The sequence below is a fragment of the Cinclus cinclus genome, chromosome 12 (genome assembly GCF_963662255.1).
Source record: "Cinclus cinclus chromosome 12, bCinCin1.1, whole genome shotgun sequence".
NCBI classification, from domain to species: domain Eukaryota; kingdom Metazoa; phylum Chordata; class Aves; order Passeriformes; family Cinclidae; genus Cinclus; species Cinclus cinclus.
In genome coordinates this window covers 10,296,464-10,319,508 of record NC_085057.1, presented here as the reverse complement: position 1 = coordinate 10,319,508, position 23,045 = coordinate 10,296,464, and the positions used below count along the sequence as shown (strand labels likewise).

The 23,045-nt window shown below is 50.5% G+C and overlaps 1 protein-coding gene across 1 annotated transcript in view; it reads left to right on the top strand.

The window, feature by feature from the left end:
- The first annotated feature begins 324 nt into the window (after positions 1–324).
- The window catches only part of CHST13 (carbohydrate sulfotransferase 13), a 28,020-nt gene continuing 5,299 nt past the window's right edge, over positions 325–23,045 (top strand). Inside the window, exon 1 of the mRNA XM_062500773.1 lies at positions 325–458. Within this exon, the coding sequence (XP_062356757.1) occupies positions 365–458 (94 nt within the window). The 5' untranslated portion in view covers positions 325–364. The remainder of the gene's footprint in view (positions 459–23,045) is intronic.

The window sequence follows — 23,045 nt, the reverse complement described above, 5'->3', positions numbered from 1 at the left end:
CCGAGCCGAGCCGAGCCGGAGCCGAGCCGGAGCCGAGCCGAGCCGGAGCCGAGCCGGAGCCGAGCCGAGCCGAGCCGAGCCGAGCCGAGCCGGAGCCGAGCCGAGCCGAGCCGAGCCGAGCCGAGCCGAGCCGAGCCGAGCCGAGCCGGAGCCGCGGGGCTCTCGGGGGGCGAAGTTCCCGTGGCGGCGGCTGAGCCGCCCCGTGTCACTTCCTGCGGGCGGGAGCGGGGCCGCGGGCGCGGGGCGGGGCGGCGGCGCCCGGCGGGGCTCAGCGGGGCTCGGCGGGCCGGGGCCGGGGCCGGGGCCGGGGTCGGGCCGGGCCGGGGCCGCGGGCGCTGCGCCGCGCCGCCAGCCGCGGCCGAGGATGCGGCGGAGCCGGGCACCGCGGCTGGCGCTGGCCGCCGGCCTCGGCTCGGTCCTGCTCGTCCTCTTCTACTTCCAGAGCAGCCTCAGCCCAGGTGGGTCCGCGCTCTCGGAGGGTCCCCCGGCGGTCGCGGGCGGGCGGGCGGAGAGGAGAGCGGGGCACGGCGGGCAGCCCCTTCCTCGCTCCTGGAGCCCCTCGGCTGTCGGGCGGTTCCCGGGAGCTGAAGTTGGTTCCGCCGGTGAGCTCGCCGGCGGTCGCACATCCCTCGGCTGAGCCCATTGAAGTTCGCCTCTGCTCTCGCCCGCGGTGCGAGCGGCGCTGCCGTCCCGGAGCCGCCGATCCGCTGTGACACCGTGTCTGCTTCCTACAGACACCTTGTGCCTGTCGCTGTCCCGTTCGGTGTCCCCCTTTCTCCTTCCTACAGACACCTTCTCCCTGTCGCTGTCCCGTTCGGTGTCCCCCTTTCTCCTTCCTACAGACACCTTGTGCCTGTCGCTGTCCCGTTCGGTGTCCCCCCGGGCACGAAGCCCTGCTCAGCTCCGTGCAGCCCTCCCGAGGCTGTGCCGGGATCGGGACGGGAAAGGGGAGCTGCACTGTCCCGCAAGTGCGGATTTACACCCGCGGTCCCCAAAATTCCTGGGAGTCTGGTTGAATGGCTCAAGGGACTTCTCTAGTGTGTGCTCTTAGAAATTTCTTTGAAGTTGGGAAACAATTCTGAACTAAAATCTGAACCGTTTTGTAGTGGGGGAATAATTTATTTCCCTGTCTTTTTCTGCTCCTTTGGGGAAATTAGTTCCTCTTTCCTAAGAGACGTTATTGGGTAATTCCTGCCGTTTTAACAATGTACTAATATTTTCTGAGTACAGCAGCAATCCATCAATGGGGCCTTTAGAGTTATGTCTTAAAATTCAGAAGACTGACTTGACTGAAACGTTAATGGAACGTTATCAGTGTACACTAAATGAAATGTGATTTTCCTTTTATAGGGGCTGCTCCATCACTTTAATGTGTTTTTTCCTGAAAATAAGAAAGGCATAACTTGTTGGCTGAGTAAGATTGAAAAGGAGTTGGGTTTCAGTGAGCATTTGTTCCTTCTAGACAAGCATGTGAAGCTTGTCAGATGAATTCAGAAATCCCAGAAGACCATAATCAGTATTGTATTCCTTAGTAACTTTTCCTTTTCTTAAGGAAATGATTTATGCATCTTATTTTAGTGTTGGGACTTCTCAGTAAAAAGTGCAGCACTGAATCAGCTTTAATCTCCAGGGGTGCTAATGAAGAAATGATTGTGTTTTACACTGGATATACTTTCTAGCATCTGACTGGAAAACGTGTCTCTTTACAGGGCTCAGGTTTTCAAAAACGATTCTGCTGGTCTGAGTCAGCAGAACTGTCTGTGCTTCACTGACTTTAATTGCTTACCTGATCTCAACCCAGTTTCACACAGAGTTCCTCTGAGGTCAGAGAAAACCAGGTGATGGTAGTGGTGGTGGTGTCTCACGAGGCACTGGAGGGAATTTGGGTCTGGAATGCTACTTTGAGAAGTGCTGGCCAGCTGAGGCTTTGGGAGATGCAATGCCCTGCAAATCTATTCTTTCACATGGGGCAAGCGTGATTTTTGAAAGTTCCCATAGATGGTGATAGGTCTGAGGTAGGGATCTCCAGCTTCTGGAACCAAGTAATGTTTGTCACTCAGTGTGAACGTATTTGTGAGAGTGTGGATGCCCTCTGCAGATTTGCCCCTTTAGGTCCAAAAAATGGTGAGTTAAAGCAATATTCATGTTCTCTAACATCAGCTTGTTTTCTAGCCACACAGTTGTCTCCCTGGGTCCAGCCTTCATTTTTGTGCCATTTCTTTCCCTTACTATTTTTCTGTTTACAGTTTTTCCTTTCCTCTTCAGATCAGTGACAAACTCACACTAGCAGAGGAAAGGTCATTACCATATACAGAAAAGAAGCAAGCTAAAGATTGCTTCATTTTTTTATCCCAAAGGAAAACAAGCTGAGGCCAATTACTTGAATTTTAGAAGTTACAAGTTACAATAATAGGTAAACAATTTGCAAATGAAAATGTCATCTTTAAACTGATGGCTGCCTAGGGGTTATTTGGAGTTCTAGTTGTCTGGTGTCATTTGTTTTTTCTCTAATAATGAAGAAAAATGCTAGGGAAAAAAAAAAAAAAGAAGCAATGCTATGAGTTTCTCCCAGGAGCAGTCAGATCCTTTCTCCATCGTTAGCAGGATTGAGCAGGTTGCCTTCCCTGGGCCACCCACAGTCTATTACATGAAGCATGCTGAATTAATCCTTGCTAATGGCACATAGAGACCAAACCTTCCTGTGACCAGGACAAGGAATGGGAAGAAAGATAATATAAGCAGAAACCTTTAAGCTTGAGAGTGCTAAGGGCTCACTCAGCTCTGGGAGGAGGAATTAACTGCTCTGTTTGCATTGCCCACTTACAGCTCCATCCAGGCAGTTGTGCACTGGAGTGGTTTGTGCTGAGCTCCATGGCTGTGCTGGAATAAGGCTTTCTTGTTCTGCCTCAGGAACACCCACACACCAGCCTGTACTGAAATAACTCTGCTCCTAAATGCTGCTGAGTTGGTTATTTTGGTGGTGGGCTGAATTAGTTTGTACTGAAGTCAGTGGCAGAATTCCCTGTTGTACCTCCTGGAGGCAGGAATGGGCTGGGTGTGTTTGCCAGAGAAATGGGAGAGGTCTTGGTGCTCCACAGGGAGGTGGGCTTGTGTGCTTGAGTGTGCCCTGACTTTGTGGCCCTGCAGGTTTTTTGTTGCCTTTCCTTCCTGCAGGCTGTACCAGTGAGCAGACACAGGGGCTGTAGGCCCAGCTCTCCCCTGGCCCTGGGGTAGAGCTGTGCCATGGACTGTCCCCTGCTCTCTTCAAGTCAGTGGTGACCCGTGTGTCCTGTTGGCTACCAGCGGTCCTGCTCCAGGCTCACAGATACATGGCCAAGGGCAGGATGTCTGCGTTGCAGGAAGGTGTTGAAGTGGTGCTGAGCACACTGGCCTCTGGTCCCTCCACACCATGCCACAGTGGGTAGTTCTGGGCTTTGCCTGGAGCAGTCACCTTCCAACACCTCCTGCACCCGGGCTGGTGGCGTGGGCAAGTGTGCTCAGCTCCCATGCAAACCTCATGCCATCTCAGCTGGGTTCAGGGAGTGATGGGGGCCACCAGGAGTCCTTGGCTGTCTGGTGTCACCCCACAGCCATCCAGGAGATCCTGTCTGGCCTTGGCATGATTGTCATCCATCTTCTGAGGTGTTGTTCCTCTGCTGTTCTGGCAGGAGTAGTGCACCATTAACTGTGCTGACTTGTGCACACTGTACATTTTCTGCAGAGGTGAGAACATGCTGCAGGGCTCCAGGCTGGTATTTCATCTCACTCTGCTGGCAGCACATCTAGGCTGGCACAGCAGGAGATACTGGAGGCTGCCATTCCTTGTCTACATCAGAGCTTTGGTCACTGCTGTTCTCAGGGGAACTACACTGATTTTAGCAAAAATGGGGGAGGTGGGATGACTCTAGTAGATGTGGGATAGAGAGAAGGGGGAACATGTGAAGAAGGTAGAGGGAGGTGAGTGGCCCTGTGTTCATCTGGTCTGAGATTTCTGCAGGGCAGTGCTGTGGGGCCACCCCAATGGTATGTCTTTGGGGCAACTGTGAGTAGGCAAACTGTATTGACATGGGGAGAGCTGGCAGATTTTCTCCAATAAGAAAGAATGAAAAGCCATCAGTCTCAAAGTGCTCCTTTATTTCTGCTCTGGTTGGGTCCATTTGCAGCACCCAGCTATTGTTTCTTAGGTCTTTTTAGCAGCACTTGCTCAATTCTGGCTGCTGCACTCCCCATGTTGTTTCACAACCTGCTGTCAGCACAAACTGTTGGATCTCTTGGGGCTTTGCAGGTGAGATGTACTCAGCCTTTGGTCTGACTCTTTCACAACAAGAGATATCAGAAGTGCCAGGGTTTTGATGCTGTTCCAGAAAGCTTTCCAAGTGAGAAAGCAGCAAGAGCCCTCTCTCTATCTTTATCTGTTCCTGTATCAACCAGTTGGATCTCCCCTCTGGGCTCTGATAGAGCAAAACCTTCTCCAACCCCTTCTCCAGCCTGAGAGAGAAGGGTTGGGGCATTGCAGGAGGATGAGCAGCAATGCCAGAAGCCACATCAACACATGTAGCAGATATCACAGGTAGGAACTGCCTCACCATCTTTGTGTGTTTCTTAGCCCTCTGATGTGCATATAGAAGACACCACTGCCACCACTCTCTGCCACTTCTCAGGTGGTTTCAGCTGCCCAGCCAGCATCCCTCAGGACTAGCAGATTTTGGAGAAACTCTTGCTTCTCATTGTTCTGAATTTATTAGTCTCATCTCCATCTCTGTGCCTAAATATTGGTCCCTTCAGGGGGATACAAATTATTATAGAGATTATAGAGTTGATAAGCAATTTGACCCACAGAGCTCTAGTCCCTCAACCTACAACTGCACCTAGAACTGGTGTGAATGGAGATAAATACACACTTAAATATTAGCAGACCTTTGAAAACCAGGGGATTTTCTTTTTTTCAGAACAGGAAAGAGCCTATTTTAGGCCTCAGTTCCTCCCCATTGTTTAAAGGTATTTGGAGGCTGAAATTCAGCCGCTGCCTTGGGATGTGTGTGCAGTTCAGCCAGTGAATGCTGTGAGCCTGGGTCATGCCTGCAGCTGGCTGACACATGTCCTCAGCCTTCCAGATAAGGAGAGAGATGCTGCTTTTACCTTGGCTAAGGTTGTAAGCACAGGCAGGGATGACAAATCTTAGCTACCCTCAGATCTTGTTGACTTTTCCCTTCCCTTCCCTTCCCTTCCCTTCCCTTCCCTTCCCTTCCCTTCCCTTCCCTTCCCTTCCCTTCCCTTCCCTTCCCTTCCCTTCCCTTCCCTTCCCTTCCCTTCCCTTCCCTTCCCTTCCCTTCCCTTCCCTTCCCTTCCCTTCCCTTCCCTTCCCTTCCCTTCCCTTCCCTTCCCTTCCCTTCCCTTCCCTTCCCTTCCCTTCCCTTCCCTTCCCTTCCCTTCCCTTCCCTTCCCTTCCCTTCCCTTCCCTTCCCTTCCCTTCCCTTCCCTTCCTTTTGTCATGGGGCAGTTTTGCCCAGCTCATTTTCCCAGTCACAGTATCATGATGCCCAGGATGCAGCCACCTCCTTTTGAGGAGCCACTATTCAAAGTACAGCAGCGTTTGTCAGCCAAGATGTTGGCACATGGAGGCTGGAAGCTCTCAGATCTGCTGTATTTGGAAAAGACATAAAGCTTCCATCCGTGACCCATCAGGGTAGATAAATGCACCCGATCCAGTGCTGAGAGCAGGGCAGTAATGAATCCCATCTGCTCCTGAGGGCCAGGCTTTTCATGAGGAATGCTTTCTCTAGCCCTTCTTGGCTTTATACGGTTTCCTGAGAATCTCTGATCCATGCAAGAGGTTTCAGAGGGGAAGGGGGTGGGCTCAGCACACCCAGAGCTAACTCTGTCCCTGCAGGAGAAATTCATGTCCCAGTGGGATCCAGTCTCTCCTGGCCCTGCATTCCTCTGGTATCTCAGCCTGGCTGTTCCTCTCTGGAAGCATGATGCACCTGCATTTTGTCCCAACACACTGAACTTCAATATCCTGCAATAAGAACGCCACAAAAACAGAACCAGCAGGACTTTTGCCTGTGTAAGTGCAGGTGAGTGAGGTCCAAGGCTGGGATATGAGTGCTTGTGCAGTGCCCAGGGCTCTCCTGAGGGTGCTGGTTTTATTTCTTGGTCCTTGATTCCTGCAAGCGTCAGAATGGAGAGTATGACAAACCCTCCATCTTAATTCCAGTGCAAACACAGCTGTCTTTCCCAGGACTCTGTATCAAAAGCCAAGAAACTACAAAGGCGTTAGGCACTTAACTCCCAGTACTGCCGTTTGGAGCAGAGTACCCAAAGAAGAGCTTAACTCCCCAAATACTTCTGAGGGGCCAAGGTGGGATGTTTCACTTTGAGCCTTTGAGGCACAGCTGGGCAAAAGCCCAAAACTTTCCTTGTCCAAAGGCAGTTAAGGACCTCTAGCAGTCTGACAAGGGGTGAGCATCTCATTGAGTAGCTCTGATGGCCCAAAAGGCCTGGGTTTGACACCATTGTGCCTTGGTCCTGCCTGCATGGCATAGTTTGCACTGAGAGTGAAAGCAGGGACAAATGGACCTACCCTAGGAGCTGGAGGTACTTTTTTCCCCCAGTAAAATTCATCATGGATGGAGTGACTGATGTGAACTGGGAGTTGAGCCCCACATTCCCAGGCTCTGCTGCCCATTTTGGGCCAGTCTGCTCTGCTGTATATACATCTGTACCTGCAGAGCTTGCAGTGCTGTAAACTGGGACACCCTGTCACTGTCTGGATCTGCAGCTGTGGAACAGGTCTGTGTTCAACCACCAGCTCTCTGCAATTTCCCCACTCATTCACATGCATCTTTTCATTTTTCCCTTCTTCAAATGTAACTGCCTAAAATACAGATTTTCAGTCTGAAAAGCTGTTGAAAGGCCGTGCGAGGGCACCACGTGGGATCAGGACCACAGTCATGCCATCGGAGCTCCATCTTGGACCTGGTGCTATCCTTCTGACCTGCCAGCTTGTTGATGTGGGGACATCTTTATTCTGACTTCTGGTGGAGACAGGGAAAGGGCAAGTGGGAGGGAAGCTGACCTCTCTTCCAGCATTTCTTCTGAATGCTATTGAGCAAGTTTCATTTTTTCCCGAACCCTTTGCAGCAGCCCTTACTGGGATGTCTGGGGTCTGTAGGCTTTTTGAAGGTCCCTGCCTTGTAACCTGTTCCACCTCCCACCTTTTGAAGTCTCAGAGGTAAAGATCTACCTCAACTTTGTTTCTAGACTTGGTGATCCTTGCCTCAGAGATCCTTGCAGGAGTCCACTCCCTTTAGCTTGCTGGCATGGCACTGAACACGTTTAGCTTCAGGGCATGGAGGTGTCCAGCCTTGAATCAGCCAGTGGGGAATTTCTGCAACCTGTTGGAAGAACAGGCTGGCTTCTCTGCCTGCTCCTGCTTTCCCCATAGTGCCCGTGAGCTCTTAATATCTGGATGAACTCTGACTAAATAAATAGTTGTAAATTTATGGGCAGGCAGACTGATGGGAATTTGGCTGGGAAGAGCTTGGAGTTGGTCTTTCCTGGGAGAAGAAAGCAGGGTTTCTCCTCTCTGGTTAGGACTGTAGCAGCTCCACCACCCTTGGGTTCAGCAGCTACATCCTCAGCTGAGGTGGCTTGTCACTGTCTAGCAGTGCAGGAAAGCCTGGCCACATAACCCGCATCCTCTAGCAGCTCTGTGCTGAGAGGAGAATTGCCTCAGTGTTGAAAATGGTTGAGAACCTGGTTTTGAGGGTGTGAGTGTGTGTGGATTCAGTGTCTGTTGATTTTTCTGTCCCAGTTGAACATGCTGTCCCGTGCCACCTCAGGTCCTTCTCTGTGCTGGGACAAGAACTTCCTGACCTACAGCAGGGCTCTCCAAGCACCAGCCATCCCCAGCCCTGTAGACAGCCCTGGCCTGGCTCTTTGGAGTCCTGCTTGCCTCCCTGTCTGCTGGCATGTCCCACCTCCCCTCCACCTTACCAGTGATCCCTGACACATTAGAGCAGTGAGTGCAGGGTGTTCAGTGCTCCCAGCAGTGCTGCATCCCTGTCACTGAACCTTTGGTGGTACCACACTGTGGAGCTGTTTTGGCAGCTGTGAGATGCTGCAAACCACAGTGCCCCGGGTTTGTGTGTGGTGTTGTGCTCGGGTGAGTGTTACGTGGCTGTGTACACAAACTGCTGAGGACAGGTGCCGAGACCTGCTGGGCTGAAGAAGCACCTGATTTTGGTGAGACCCAGCTTTTTCACAACTGGACTTAATTTTCATGGACTCCCTCAGAGCAGCATCCAACTAGACTTGAAGCTTTCTCCCCAAAGAGTGTCTTTGAAGGTGTTGCTGCCTCTGCAGTGGCTCGAGTGACAGATGAGGAAGCCTCTAGCCTGGGCATGGCAGATGGGCAGGTGCTGGCATCTCTACCCAAGGTACTTGTGCCATTAAATGTTTTGGAGCTTCAGAGCACTGCACAGAGCCCATAGGTCCCTTCCCATCAGCTTGCCATCTATGATATGGAGGGATGCTGAGGCCATGAGTCCTGGCCTCCAGTCACAGGGTGCTCACAGCTTTTCCTTCTCCATGTAAATGACTTGATTTATAGCCCTCCATCTCCTGGCTGCTTTCTCAGGGAGGGAGCAGCAGCAGGTTTGAGCCATCCTTTGCAGTGCTCTTTCTCCCTACAAGTTTTCAGCCTCACTGCTAATGTGGAACCTACCCCAAGTCTGCTCACTGGCCAGATGTTGCTTCACTGACCTCACAGGAAGATGGGTAATATCAACATAAGGTTCAAAGGTGGTGTTTGTTTGGAGCCGCTGAGTGTGGGTGTCTCTGGGGCTGCCTTGTCTGTTCTAGAGGGTTTTCTTCAAAGCAGGGACCTGAGAAATCAGCACAAACTAATGGGAGGTCAGAAGCTTCTCAGCAGCTCCCCACTGCCCTTTGTGCTGTGTTGCCCTGTGAGTGTGTGGCTCTGCCTGCCACAGGAGCCTCTCTGCACAGGCAGATTTCCCCATGGCAGAAGGCAGCGAGTTCAGTCCTGCACATATCTACAGAGCCAGGCCCTTCCTTTTGGCAAGGGTGCTGGAGTAGCATATTCACAGCTGGGTCTCTTCCAAGTTTACTCCTGGCAGTATCAGGGAGATTGATTTCCCTTTAGCTTAATAGGATCAGCAGACACAGGCACTGTGAGACTCAAACAAGGCTGAATTGATTCTGGTGGAGTTTTGCATCAGTAGCCCACAGCTGCTGCTGGGTGCTGTAGACACACAAGCATCCCAGTTCCCTTCTTCCTGAGGTCCCCACCAGAGCTTGCCCTCTCCCTGTGAAAAGGGAAGGGATGTCCCCAGAGCCAACAGCCACTCTCAGGAAGGGTTAAATCCAGAGCCACCAGACAAGCAGCTAGCAGTGATGCTGGATCTGTTGTGCCCTGGAGCTGCGATGGCACTGGAGGTGTTTGTGTCCTCTGTGAACATGCTGACTGGGGAGATGGGGCTTTTTGGTGGTTTCAGGCAGTGGTCATTGCTAAATGCAGCAGAAGTAGGCACGAGGGGCTGTGTTGTGGGAGTGTATGTGCTGGAGACGGTTCTCAGAGATGGTTCTCCCTAGTCTCCAGCAGGCTGGAATTCATTCCTCTTCTCCTCTGTGAGCTCATGCATCTCTTCAACTCTTTGTAAAGCCTCTTGTTCTGTATCTTGTGACAGAGAGTCTCACCAGCTAATGACCTGTGTCATTTAGAAAAGCAGGACACAGCCCCTCAGCTGCATCTGCTGGGAGCAGAGGGGTGGGAGCCATGAAGAAAAGCCAGGGAGGGATGGCTGCGTGCAAGGTGCTGCACTGGGAGGAGTTTGCTGAGTGTGCATTTTTTCTCGCATCAGCTTGTTGAGGCTTTCATCAATCCCAGATGCACAGAGCTGAGAAGATGCCTTGAAACATATTCAGCCGGCAAGTTGAGCCATCTGCCATTAGAGAGACTCCTCTTTGTTGTACCTGTGCAGGTAGCCTGTGTGCAGAGGGCACGAACAGCGCCTGCCCAAACCAGACCTGAGTGCGGGCAGGTTTTGAGCAAGCCCAGCCTGGTCCCCTGCACGCTGGCCTGCCGTGGCCTCAGCAGCTGAGCAGGAGGCTGGGGCAGATGGTCTCTTGGCTTGGCAGCTCCGTGCTGCTGTGTGAGCAGCTGTGTGCTGCCTGAGCCTGCCCAGAGATGGGGGCCTGCAGGGGTACGGGTACCACTCGAGCGGGATTTTAGGGAGAGGTGGATCTCTGGTGCAGCGTTGCCCAGGGAAAATCAGCCCCTGTCCATCCTAAGAAGGATCCCTGCCTTGGCACTGCTGGTGCAAGCTCTTCTGCAGTTCCTTTGGGCAGGAGGCTGCAAAGGAGGAGTTTATTGACAAGGAATGGAAATGCTGGCAGTTCAGGCTTGCATTATAAATGCAAGCAGCCAGCTGGGGCCAGGAGAATGACAGGCGTAATGGGGAAGAGAAATTGCTCTTGGAAAGCTTCTAGCTTGGCTTATAGGAGGAATTAACCATTTGGAAACAGAAGATTGCACGGTACTTACACACAAATACTTTATTTGCTCACAGTGGCCATGTTCCTGCTGGATATTGTTAATTTTCTGTTTCCTATAAAGATCTTAATTGTAGTCCTTGTGACAGTAGAGACCTAGGGACACTGCCCCAGCAAAATACATCCCTTGAGCTAAAACGCCTGCGATCTTTCTCTTAAACCTTCCTGGCATCTGCCTCAGGCTGGTACCAGGTGACCAGAGCCTCCTGCTGCTGAGGAGACATGAAGGTTTAGGAAGAACTCCTGCACTAAATGGGGCAGAGTGTCCAGATCAGCTGCCATTGTCTCTGTTCCTAATATGATCCCCACAGACGATGCTGGGGCATTTGGCAAGCTCTTTGAAGCAGCTGGATTCCTTCTTTCCCTTTCTGCATGATTTATTGTGAGCTAATCCTATAACTGTCACCATTTTCCATCACTTGATTAGAGTTTCCCTGGCTGATCCTTGACTCAACTTGACTAAATGGGAATAAGAAAGCCTTCCTTGAAAAACAGAGCCTGAGCCGTCCCCACCTCTGGGGAGGAGGGAGCCCCACAGCCAAGGCCCAGCTGTGCCAAACTCTGAGCCTGGCATGGCTGGTGGCACTGTGATAGTCCAAGAGGTGTCATCGCTGAGAAATGAAGGAAAATTATCTTTAGAAGCATAAAGGCAAAGTAAGCTGTGCAAGAAAGAGGAAGCCAAAAGAGGAAAGAGTTTTCATGAAGCTTTATAGAAAAAAAAGGAGGTTCTTCATGTAATTTTAATATCTTCATAATGGCAATAGCAACAAGTTCTTCCTAAGTAAACCTTCCAGGATCTTGAACATCAAGAGTAATGCACAAGTGGTTTTAAAGCATGTCCAGAAACCAGATTGCTCAATCACAGTCACTTCTGGAACCAGTGGCAGCCAGTCCCTGCACTGGCTTGGGTACAGCCAGCACTCCCTAAACAGATTTCAGAGGTCTCTTCTAGCCAGTTAAAAGCTGAGCAGCCTTCTGTTGGGGGAGGGGGAAAAAAAAAAAAAAGGAAAGGCAAAAAAGTGAAGTTAGAAAGATAATTATTTTCCTGCCCAATGAGTGTGACGTGCAGTAGAAATCTAAACTCGTGCAGGATGTTCTGACCTCATCTCACGTCAGGACTTTAATGGTTTTTTTGTAGCAGCTTAAAAAAAACCCATCCATCTGATGACACCCCCTCAAAGCTCACAGCCACCTCTGTGGCTGCTGCCTGAGCTTTGTGTACAGCAGATGGAAGGCAGAGAGGCAGAGCTGGCTGCAAACCCCTCAGCACTGGATTGTCCTTCAGCCTGGCTTAGCTGCAGAGTGCTGAGTGTGCACTGCAAATGTGAACCTCTGCGGGCTGGCTTTGTCAGCCAGGCATGAGGAGCAAAACACACACAAGTCCTTTGTCTGTTTTGCCAGGCAAGTGCCCCTCCAAAGGGGGCTGATAGGGGCTGCAGGGTCACACTGGCTCTGCTCACCTGGGAGTTCTTGCATGCCTTGGACAGTGAAAAGTCAGCTCCAAGCTTTCCACTTTCTTCTAAACCACTAAGAGCATTAATAGAAATGGACAGTGGAGATTATACTGTCAGCAGTGCTTGCTGTGTTTCTTTGGAGCACTTTCAGCAGAGATCCCTCCTTTTTAGTGGTTTGGAGAAAAACCCAAATAGCTCTGAAGGCTGGACCGCTGCCTCCCTCCCTCCCATCCCACATCCCATGTGGTGCTGAATGGGACATGCAGGCTGTGGGGCTGATCTCACCCAGCGTCCTGTTTCCAGCCAGGAACTGTGCCAAAGGCACAGCAGATCCTGGGGAGTGGGAATGGAGAAATTGCCCTTTGGAGAGCCAGTTTCTGGATCCTTTCAGTGGAGGAAGGAGTGATAATGTGAAATAAGGTCTGGTTGTCACCTTTCTGTAGTGATGGCAGTGCCTTGTGTGTGACCTGTCAGAAGGCTCTCTTTTCAGGTGTGACTCGTGGCAAGGAACATGGCTGGGACATGTTCAAGCTAAAAGAGAAGATACTGGAAGTTGGTGGCAAGGGGGACAGCCATGAGGAGCCCGTGGCTGAAAGGGGTCAGGCCAGATGCTGCCTGTCACACCACTTGCTCAGGAGATGCCTGTGCTGTTCTTGGCTCAGAGGCATTGCCTGCCCCACAAAGGTTGCCATAGCACTTGAGAGGCTGGGCTGAGGCATTTTCCAATGAAAGTCAATGTGTCTGTCTTGAACTGGATCCAGATGGAGAAACCTGAAGTTTGGTGGCACTTGGTGCCGGTGGCACCTTCCGCTGCTGGCCCCTGCCCCGTGCTTGCTGTCTGTGGTTTCATTGCATCTGGCATGAGTCACTGAGCATGGGAATGGTTGTGGGTAGGTGACAGTCGTGAGCGTGGGTCACTGCAACCCCGGACTGAGGAAGCAAGGAGCATCCGTGTGCCTCTTGCAGGCTGGAAACCATGTGAGTGCATTTCATGTGCCTGGGGCTTCTGTGCTGTCCCTATGCCTGTCAGCCCTCAGATTCTGTGTGAGAGTCTGTGCTGGGAGTCACTTGCACTGTGCTGGTGGGACATGTGTCCCAATATCAGACAGAGAGGTGATGCAGCTCTGCTGCCACTCCATCCCCCAATGCAGCATGCCAGAGCCATTTCCATGAGCCCCATTTACAGGGATGCTGCCTGCAGATGACTGTGCACAGATATCAGGGATCTTGGGCACAAGTGGAGGCAGGTGTGCTTGGATTTTTGGTCCCTCTTCAGTTCCCCGAGGCTGTGTGTTTCCACCCCCAGACATTCACCACAACCGCTGCTGCTTCTGGCAGGCCTGGCTGTTCCCTGTCTGTCTGGAATGAGAGCAGGACATGTGCTCACCCCTCTGCGTGGCTCTTCCCATCCATCACTTGCCAGAGAGAGTAACTCAGAACCTTCTTCCACGCCCCCATTAACATTTCCTGAAGGCAGCACACTCCTTGTCCCTCTCTTGCCCATGGACTGCTGCCTTCCAGCTGGCAGGCCACATCCCTGGAGCAGTGAATGATTTTTCCTGTTAAAGGAGTGCAGTCCATCAAGTTATCCCATGTAAAACAGTGACTCATTATCCCCTCTTTGGAGTGTGTTTCTTGGCTGGAGCAAGGCTGTTGTCAGTGCCAGGGAGCCTGGCTGCCATTACCACCCAGTTGTGCCACACAGCCCTGGCACTCTGGAGAAGCTGCAAGGGGGTGATTGCTGAAAACAAGGGTATTATATTAGGAGTGACACCTCCTTTTATCTCCTTCTCAAAGGAAGCAATCTTGAACATCTTGCCTATGTACACCTGGTTATGGTGAGGTCCAGGGATCCCCAATACCTTTGCATCTGTGTGTGTGTGTAGGAACTGTGTGGTTTGGGGCAGAAAATGCTGCAGAAGGGTTTGTCCCGGGGGATGGCAGCTGTGGAGCATATGCATTTGATGGAAGGAGTTTGGAAAATGCTCCTTTCCCTCTTGGCTAACAGTTTTGTACCGCTGTTCCCCCTCAGAAATGAGCTGTGTCACTGTGTCACAGTTCAGTGCCTTTGGAGCCTCCTCTGAGGGTTGTGGCTGGGAAGGGAATACTGGTGTGCTTTAGCAGCAGAGACATGGGGTGAAAATGGGTCCTGGGGATGCATGTCCCATCACCCTTCAGGAGCTATCTGTGACTGCTTGGAGTTGGCCTTAAGTAGCTTCTCAGGAAAACAAGAGTCATTTGTGCAAAAAGGAGAGATTTCTGGGGAGGAAGGTCTGTGTGATAGACTGGCAGGATCCCTCCATTGGCTCTGCAGTTATGTGATGTATTATAGCCAGGTACTGGAGAAGAGGAAGATGATGGACCACTGTGCAGCCTTCTTCCCTCTTTTGTACCCTACCCCTCATCTTGCTCTGAAATGGTACTTTATCACTGTGGCTAAAACACCACTTCTGTGTGACCCCAGTGCCTGTGGAGATGCAAACCCACCCTCTCCCCTATGCAAACATGTGTGGGTTCACCCGTCCAGGCTGATGGGAGAGAAGTTTGTCATCCCCTGCTGCAGCTCACTGTACATGAGCTGCTCTCTCTGTAAACCTACTCATGCACATGTCCTGTCTTGCCCTGCTCAGGTTTGCCCTGAGCTGCTTTCCCTGTGGTTTTTCCCTTAGCTTTGTGGGTAATCTCCTCCCAGTGTATCTCTGTTTCCAAGAGGGGTTTAATTACTTGGTTTGGTTGTTTCAAGAGGACTAGGGGGGATGGGAGAAAATGTGCAGCTCTGGAAAAAAAACGCCTGAGCTAAGCTTTCAAGCATCCCTGTGTTTCTAGGAGTCAGTTCTGTCTGATCCAGCCAAGTTCAAGTCACTTGGTTTAATTTTTGCTAAATAAAATATCATTAAGTCAAGAGCCACCAAATGGAGTGCCTTTGCCATGGGGATAACTGGGCTGACAACATCCAGGCACGGGCTATGCTTCAAAACAGAATTGTATGGCCCCAAACCAAGCTACTTAAAGCAACTTCTGGGCCAGAGAGTTAGGGTGCAGTGCTGGTGAAAGACACTTACCCAGTGGTTTCAGAGGGACACTTGAGCTTCCTGGTGCCTTGCCAGTGCCTGAGGACTGTGGCTCAACTGGTGACATGGAGGAATTCCACTGAATCACATGATGGTTCTGCAGGGCACAGGGATGTGCCTGCCTGCTGATCTGTGCAGGGAGGCAGAATCACAAAGATCCTGCCCTTCTGAGATGCTTCATTAGCCTGGCTGGGTTATCTGGGAAGGACCAGCTCCAGGACCCTTGCAGGGGTACAACCATCCTGGCCCTTGTCTCTGCTCTAATGTCTGAAAATGCTCTGGAGCAAGGATGGGGAAGGTTCTGCTGCTTCCCAGGATGCTCCAGGTTGTCAGTCTGCTGTAGGGAACAGGAGACGAGCTGGCAGGGGAAGGTCTGATGGAGAATTATTCCCTAGCAAGTGAGCTGAGACAGGCATCTCCAACACACTTTCTGCCACCTGTACCTCAGCAGAGAGACATGCAGAGCAGCCAGCCCTTCCCAAGGCTTGGCCCATAGAGCCAAGGGCAGGCTGTCAGGAATAACTTGAGCTATACTTTACTGGCTTATTCATCAGCAAGGAAAACACTGGAGGAGGCCAGTGGTGGGTCTGCCTGTGACCACACTGCATGGGACTGTGTTAGGTGGCAACCTGTTACATGTGTTGGTGCTGAGCCTCTGCAAGAGAACATTGTCATGAGGCAGAACAAGCAAAACTGGGGAGAAAAACACCATGAAAAGAAATGCAATGATGGGAAGGGCCACAGGGGCATTTCCTGAGCTACAGAGGATGTTGGTCTGGAACAAGAAATGCATGTTTATATTGTAAATATTAGAGTTACAGAGTTTGTGAGTTGATGCCAGCTCCCCTCCATCCCTCCTGCTCACCACTCTCTGGCACAGCCCCAGGATGAACAAAAGAGGTCAAGTACAGCGTTTGCTCCACAGGGATCTGTTCTCTGCCACGTGGAAGCTGTGTGAGGTGCTGGCTGTCGTGGGTTGGTATCTGAGCTCTCCTATTCTTGGGGAGCGGTGCCGTGCCTGGGAGAGACCCCGGGAAAAGACCAGAAATCATCTCCTGGTTGTTCTCCATAGGGCTGGTTGCTTTTTGCCATTGCTTGTGCTTGTCTGACTATTGCTGTGACATGTTCTCTCTCTCCAAAATTTTTTATTGTGCAGGTGCTCTGCTGCCAGTTACCTGCCAGAGTGGGGCATGGGTGCTGCCTACTCCCTCTGAATGTTCTGGGTGCAGACACCTGGATGAGCCCAGCCACTTACACCTCCTTACACTTGCAGCTCCCCAGCAGAGGTGGTTGTGTCTGAATTCACAATGATGAAAGATGCATTTAAGCAAGTCAGTCACGTGGCTCTATTAGATTTCTTTTCCTAAGTTTTTTAATTAAGCCTCTGTCGTCTATATCCTTGACTTTCTAGATGCAGTAAAAATGAGCAGTCACAAGAATATGAGGAGGTTTGATTGCCTGTTTGAAGCCAAAAATTTGATTTGCTTTTGGAACCAAAAAAATTCCCATTCCCAAATCAAAACCTTTCAGTAAAAATTAGAATAATTCCCAAAGGTCCTCTCTTGCTCTGTGAACACCAGAATTGCCACACAGTTCTTCACAGCCAAGAATATGATGTGAGAAAGCAAATGCTCACTTATTTGGTCATCTTGTCCATCAAAGAGAGGTCACTGCCTTCCACAACATTAAGGCAGTAAGTGGGTTTGGAGTTCTCTGTGGGATTCTGGTGTTGGATTCTCACATCACCGTAGTTTTGAAAAATATCTGTGTTTAAAAACAAAACAGCAAACAACAATCAGCCTTTGTGCTTAGGTAGAAATTAAAGAAACATGTTCTCCACCAGTAGGAGCCCAAGCATAAAAGCCAGAGCTTCCTAGAATTAAACTGCTTTCTGGAGACAACACTGTTTGACCCTATAGCTCTGATCCTTCCAGGCAGGGCTCTTCACATGGACTACTGAACACTACCCAGGGGTTCAACTGCTGCTTCCTTGTGGGATTTCTTGACTTCCATGTCCTGGACCATCCTCATGCCATCTGTGCCTACAGCTGCATTTGTCAGTCTTTGCTATCAAACCAGGAGGGAAAACTGAGCTCAGACTACAAGAACGGTCAGGATCCATCACTATTGCCAAGCTCTACTTTTTTCTTTTTTTTTTTTTAATTTTCTTTTTCCTGCTTGGATGTTAAAATCGAAAACTGGACAGATGTGATTTAGCAGGCAGTGGCTGCAGCTAGGGTTTGGCTTTGACTAGCGCAGTCACAATATCCTCTTAGAATTTCTATGGCAGGATCCTTCTCTGTGTCTCTTGGGTGCATGATTTCAGTAGTGAGGAGCCTGACTTTGTGGAGCAGCATCTTTGTGGTCAGGGGTGAGCGAGCTGTCACTGCTGAGGCTGAAGCACTCACTCATTGCCCCTGGCAGGTCCTGGAGAGGAGTCAGCAAGGTCTGGAGAAACTCATTGCTGTGTCCAAGAGATACAGGCCCTAATTTCTGTCTTTTCCAGTGATTTCCAGGCTTAAACCAAGTGCTAATCCCTGTACACTGTAGAGCTGGGGGCATTGTTTACCCTTCTGGTAATGCAGTTACTTGTTTCCCACTGTACACTCTTCTTCCATGAACGCAGTTCAGCTGCACACATGCCAAGTGTGGCAAGGAGACAGCTCCTGTCACCAGTCCTTTTTCCTTTGTTCAAGTCAGAATCTATTGAAAATATCACCTTCAATTTCAGAACTTTTTCTTTGGTGTGAGAGAGAGCATTCCCTTCCAAGAGGGTCTGCCCTGAGAACTGACTCTTGCTACAGAACAAAGCAGCACCTCTCCCACTGCCCCTCTGGCGTTTGCAGGCTGTAATTTACACTGATCATTTCAGGCACCACAGCTATTTTTTTCTCTTTTTTTAGGTTTTGCACAGACACAACAGGAAGCAAAGATGGGGCTGTGAGACAGCAGAGAGGAGGCAGTGGTGGGGTCAGGATTAGCTCCTCAGGGCCTCTGGGGTGCCTGCTCATGTGCAAGTACATGTGCTGTCTCTTCACTTCCTCTGGCTTCCCAGGAGAACACTGAATCTCCTGCAGGTGTTAACCCTCTCCAGTGCTTCATATTGGAGAACACACGTGGAGTTTTTGGCTTCTTGTGGCCCCAGGGTCCAGCCTGGAAAATGTCTGACAGCTTCCCAAAATGAGCTGGGATTCTTCCTGTTGCGTCCCAGCCACTCACTCCCATTGATCTGGGTTTTCCAAACCTCTTCCCATGTGGCACTTGAGCAAGTGGGCATGAAGATGTTCTGCATGTGAAACACCTGCCATCCCTGTCTCTGCTGGCTGTTCCCAAGGGGTGATTGCTTCCTGGCTCAGCTCATCCACACATCCAGCCCGTGCAGCCTCCCATGGCACAGCAAGTCCTGGGATCACCTGGACACCTGGCAGCCCTTCTCAGCAGCTCTGCATCTGCCTTGGTCCCAGGAGGGCAGAGCTGTCAGTGCTGCAGGTGAGGGTCACCAGTGCTATGGATAATAGCATATGGATAATGCTTCTTTCTGCTGTGATGGCAGATATCTCACCTGATTTGTTTCAGGGCTTCATTTGCCTTTTTTTATGACTGTCACACTGGCAGCTGATGGCCCAGAACTAATGCATCTGGGACTTCCTGCCACTTCCAGCAGCAAAGTAGCAGAAACTGCTGAATTCCAACATTGTGAAATTAAATCCTATTAACTTTCCACTTCCCTTATCCAGGATGAACTTCAGTTTCCCTATTGGTGTTTGTCTTTCCCTGCCATGGCAGCTTTTCTCAAGTCTTTGTCCATCATCAGCATCTTTTTGTTTTTATGTCAACTCCTTCTCAAAATATAAACCCCAAAGCTAATCTGGGAGGTATTTTTCTAGAAATCTGCCCTCTGTGCAGTATTTCTCATTTAAGTTCCACTTGCTTTCTTGTTGCTTGTGACCTTTACAGTTCACCTTCTAAACTTCATCCTCTCTGACTGAAGTCCTTGTTTCCTCTGGAGTGTTGTCTCTCATGCACTGTGTGTATCTGGATGAGGATCTACCACATAGGCTTGATCTACAGAAATTTATTTACAGATGGGTTTGCTTGGGTATGAGCTGTGTCTGGTAAGTGCCATGTTGATTTTCATTTTGAGTTATTTATTATCCAGTTGCACCCACATATTTTAATTGCTTTCTTTTCTTCAGACTGTTTTCTAAAGCCTGGGTAATGCTGATGTCAGCCTAGCAGGCTTGTTGCTGCCTGAATCCTGTCTTCAAGCCAAACTCTTCAATTCATGCACTGGATTTGCTGTTGTGGTTGCAGAGAACCTCCCTCCCTTTATAAGGGTGTTCACAGCCAAAACAACATCTTTTTTTCACTGCTGTTTCCAGAAGTCTGGAATAGGCATGGTCCAGTCTTTTCCTCCCTTCACATGTCTGGCTGTCTTTGCAATCAGCTAGTGCACCTAAATATTCACAGCTTTAAAATCTATTCCCTTTTCCAAGGACAGCTGGCAAGACATTGAAGCCCCAGATCCTTCTGTAGTGTTGATGTCACCCTGCAAGAGAGTAGCTCCAGCTGTGATGGGACAGCACTGAAATCTGGGGTACAGGAGGAAAGAAAGGAGGAAGTGTGGTACCTTTTTAAGCTCCAAAAGAAAGTCTGAAAGCCCTTGTAGCATAGGAGACTCAAAAGTGTGCCTGAGCTTCTTTTCAGTGATCTTATTCAATGATTTCTGGTCAGTGTCTCTGCCTTAGCACAGCCGTTTTGGTCTCCTGCTCCACATCACTCCTATTCCCTTGCCTCATCATTTGAAGATTCAAAGGACAAATATGATACTTCCTTCTGCCTGTGTCAGTGAAAAACACTTCAGATTTGGATCACAGACATGAACTGTGTTGATACTTTTCACCCAAACAGTGATCCTGCAGTTGCCAAGGGTTTAGAAAGTTGATGTGCCTTGGCTAAGTGATGTCCCCGCTTTCAGATGCAATTGTGGCAATGCTAAATTTCCAAGGATTACCACTGCTTGTGATGGAATCTGGGAACCTCAGTAACAAGCTATAAAGTCAGGAGAAAAACCAAGATGCAAAGATCTTGGCAGCTTCTCCATGATGTAATATTCTGCTGTACTCAGGGCCATGGTGCCAAAATACAACACAAACCATTAATCCACTCACATGATACTCCCTCCTCAACACTGCCATTTATTTCAGTACTCCTTGGCCTTCCCAAACATTTTGGGAGTCCCAGGGTCATTCCAGGGATTGGTAAACCAATGGTACAGGGAATGGGATGCTTAACTAGCTCTCAGCATGAATGAGTGGAAAAGGAGGGATGTGTTTTTTCCAGCCAGCATCTGGCAGCAGGGAGGGCTGGGGCAGGAGTGTGCAAGCTGTGATGCTGCAGGTGCTGGGGCTGATGAACAGGGGGTGGCCACAGCTTCAGATCATGGGGCAGGGCTGTGTTGGGTTGATCTTAGTGGGATGGACTCCATAAAATCACTGTCCCCAGCCTGCTGCTGGCTCAAGTGGGTTGCAGCAGCCCTGGCCTACCTACTACCGTGACAGCCAGGTGATCCCAGGTGTTTTGGGGATGCTTTGGGCACAGACAGCCTGGACTTGTCTATGTTCACACACGTGTAGCCCTCTGACCCAGCCTAGGGAGAATGGACACTCCATCCCTTGGGACACAGCTGATGCTGCTGCTACCCTTCTCATGGAGCTGTGCAGGGCCACAGCTGCATCTGCTGGGGGGACAAACCCTGGCTCCAAGGGTCACCCTGACAGCCCAGCCAAGATCCCAGCTGCTTTTCTCCTCGGGATGCCATGTGTAGTGAGAGCAGGCAGTTTCTGAGCGGGGAGACTTCCTGCACTGGAGCCGTGTAAAAACCAAAAACCCAGGTGTTGCTCTGAAGGGTTTGGCAGCGCAGGGGCAGGGATGGTGCCATGGCTTGGAGCTCACAGGATGCTGTCAGGATGCAGCCAGTGTCGAGTGCTGGTGTCTTCCTCTGCCAGCTCAGCACTCCCAGCCTCCTCCAGCTGCACGGGAGAAGCCTGGGAGGGAGATTTTTTTCCAATTTTTTTTTTATCTCTTCCCCTTTTTTCTGGAACTCTGTACAGTAAGACCATAGCAGGGATCCCAGGGGGTTTGCTGCTATCCAGAGAAGACACCTTGTTCTCTGCCAGATCTTGTGCTGGGGAAGGGCTGGAGAAAATCCATTTCACAGCGTTTCTGCTGGGGCTGTTGGCAAGAGCCCTGCGAAGTGCAGCAGCCACTGGCCAGGCTGGTCCCTCTGAAAAAAAGAGACTGAAGAGGTCAGAGCATGGCAGTGACCTGGCTGACCTCTGCCCCCTCCCCTCTTTACTGCAGATTTGCCTTTTGTTGAGCCCAAAGAGCCTCCTGGCAAGCCAGCACTCCTCCAGGGCCATGACCTGATGCTGCAACAGGCACTGAAGTCTTGCCCTGGGACATTTCCACGCTGCCCTGTGCAGCACCAGCACGAGCAATTTGCATTTCTAACAGCCTTAAGTCAGCTCAAACCACCCGGGGTTTGCTTCTGTCCCAGTGAGAAAGGTTCTGGCTGATGCACGTGTTAATCACAAAAACAAACGCCTCCACATTGTTTTTACTAAATATAGGAACAGTGTCTGCTGCAAGGCACTGCTGGCAGCCCTCAGCAGGGTCACAGTCCTACATCCAGCAGGAGTATATCAGCCCCAGCCAAATGGGGAAGGGGCTCAGGTTTGGTGCTCTGTGTTCACAGATGTGAGCTGCAGTGAGGTGAGTTTTCAAGGTCGATCTCATCCCCAGTCATTTGCAGAGGGCTGAGCCTGAAAATGTGAGACAGGGCTCCTCTGGGACGAACATCTCAGCCCAACTCTGTACGTTGGATTTTCTGCTCATCTCCCACTGGCACAGATGCTATTTCACCCTCCTGTGGGGTAACTGATACAGAGGATGAGGAATGAACTGTACCTTCTCACTGAGTCACATCTTGATCAATCCAGTGCTGCAGGAAGTGTCATTTCCCACGGACGCGCAAGCGTACAGGCACTGCTGATGAAATCTTCTGAGGTCAGGCAGTCATTTCCTCCTAATTACAGCTCCAGGAATGAATAACGTTTAGCTGAGACCCTGGTGACTTTGTGCTTTGGAGCAGTTTTCATTTAAGCAAAATACAAGCAGGTCAAAATGAACACGGGATCTGGATTTTTCCTTCTGGTTATTTTGGTTGTACAGATGCCATCTGGGACATGTATAACAAATTTGGGGTTGTTTGGTGAAGGTCAGTGAATGAAGAGATCCAGATCCCCAAACTGTCACGTGAAAAGCTTCTGTTAGAAACCTTCACATTGCCAGAAATGTCTTGTGGCAGATGCTTTTTCCAGGAACTTGGAGGACTGTAAGAACCTCCCAGGCCACATTCTCCTGAACAATGTGTCCTATCTTTCCACTTCAGAAAAAAACATAATTCTCCATTTTAAAACTCATGGTGTGATTCTTTCTGTGGGAGTCAATTCCAGGGCTGCACAACCCCCATGATTATAAACCTTGTCATGTGGAAACTGTCATGGCATCCTCTGCCAATGGAGAGAGTCAGAGCCAAAAAGCAGAGGGTGGGTGAGTGGTGGGAGAGCTGCTTGAAAGCGTTGCTGCAAGTGAGAGCCCGTGCCCCTGCCCTGGCTGGCTCCATGCATCGGGTTTGGGATATCCAGGCCACATGGTTCTGCCCCCACTTTGCTGCAAACAGGTCCCTGAGGAGACCCTCCTCAGGGGCTGAGGAGTGGCAGCTGAAGCAGATGCTTCCTAGCCTGGAAGGTGGTTGCACTCTAAATAATTTATGACCATTAGAACTTGAGCAGCTGTCACTGATTTGGTTTCTGGTGCCACATCTAGCCTTGGGTTTGGTGCTGCTGCGCATGGATCTCCAAAATGAAACAGCTGATCTGCA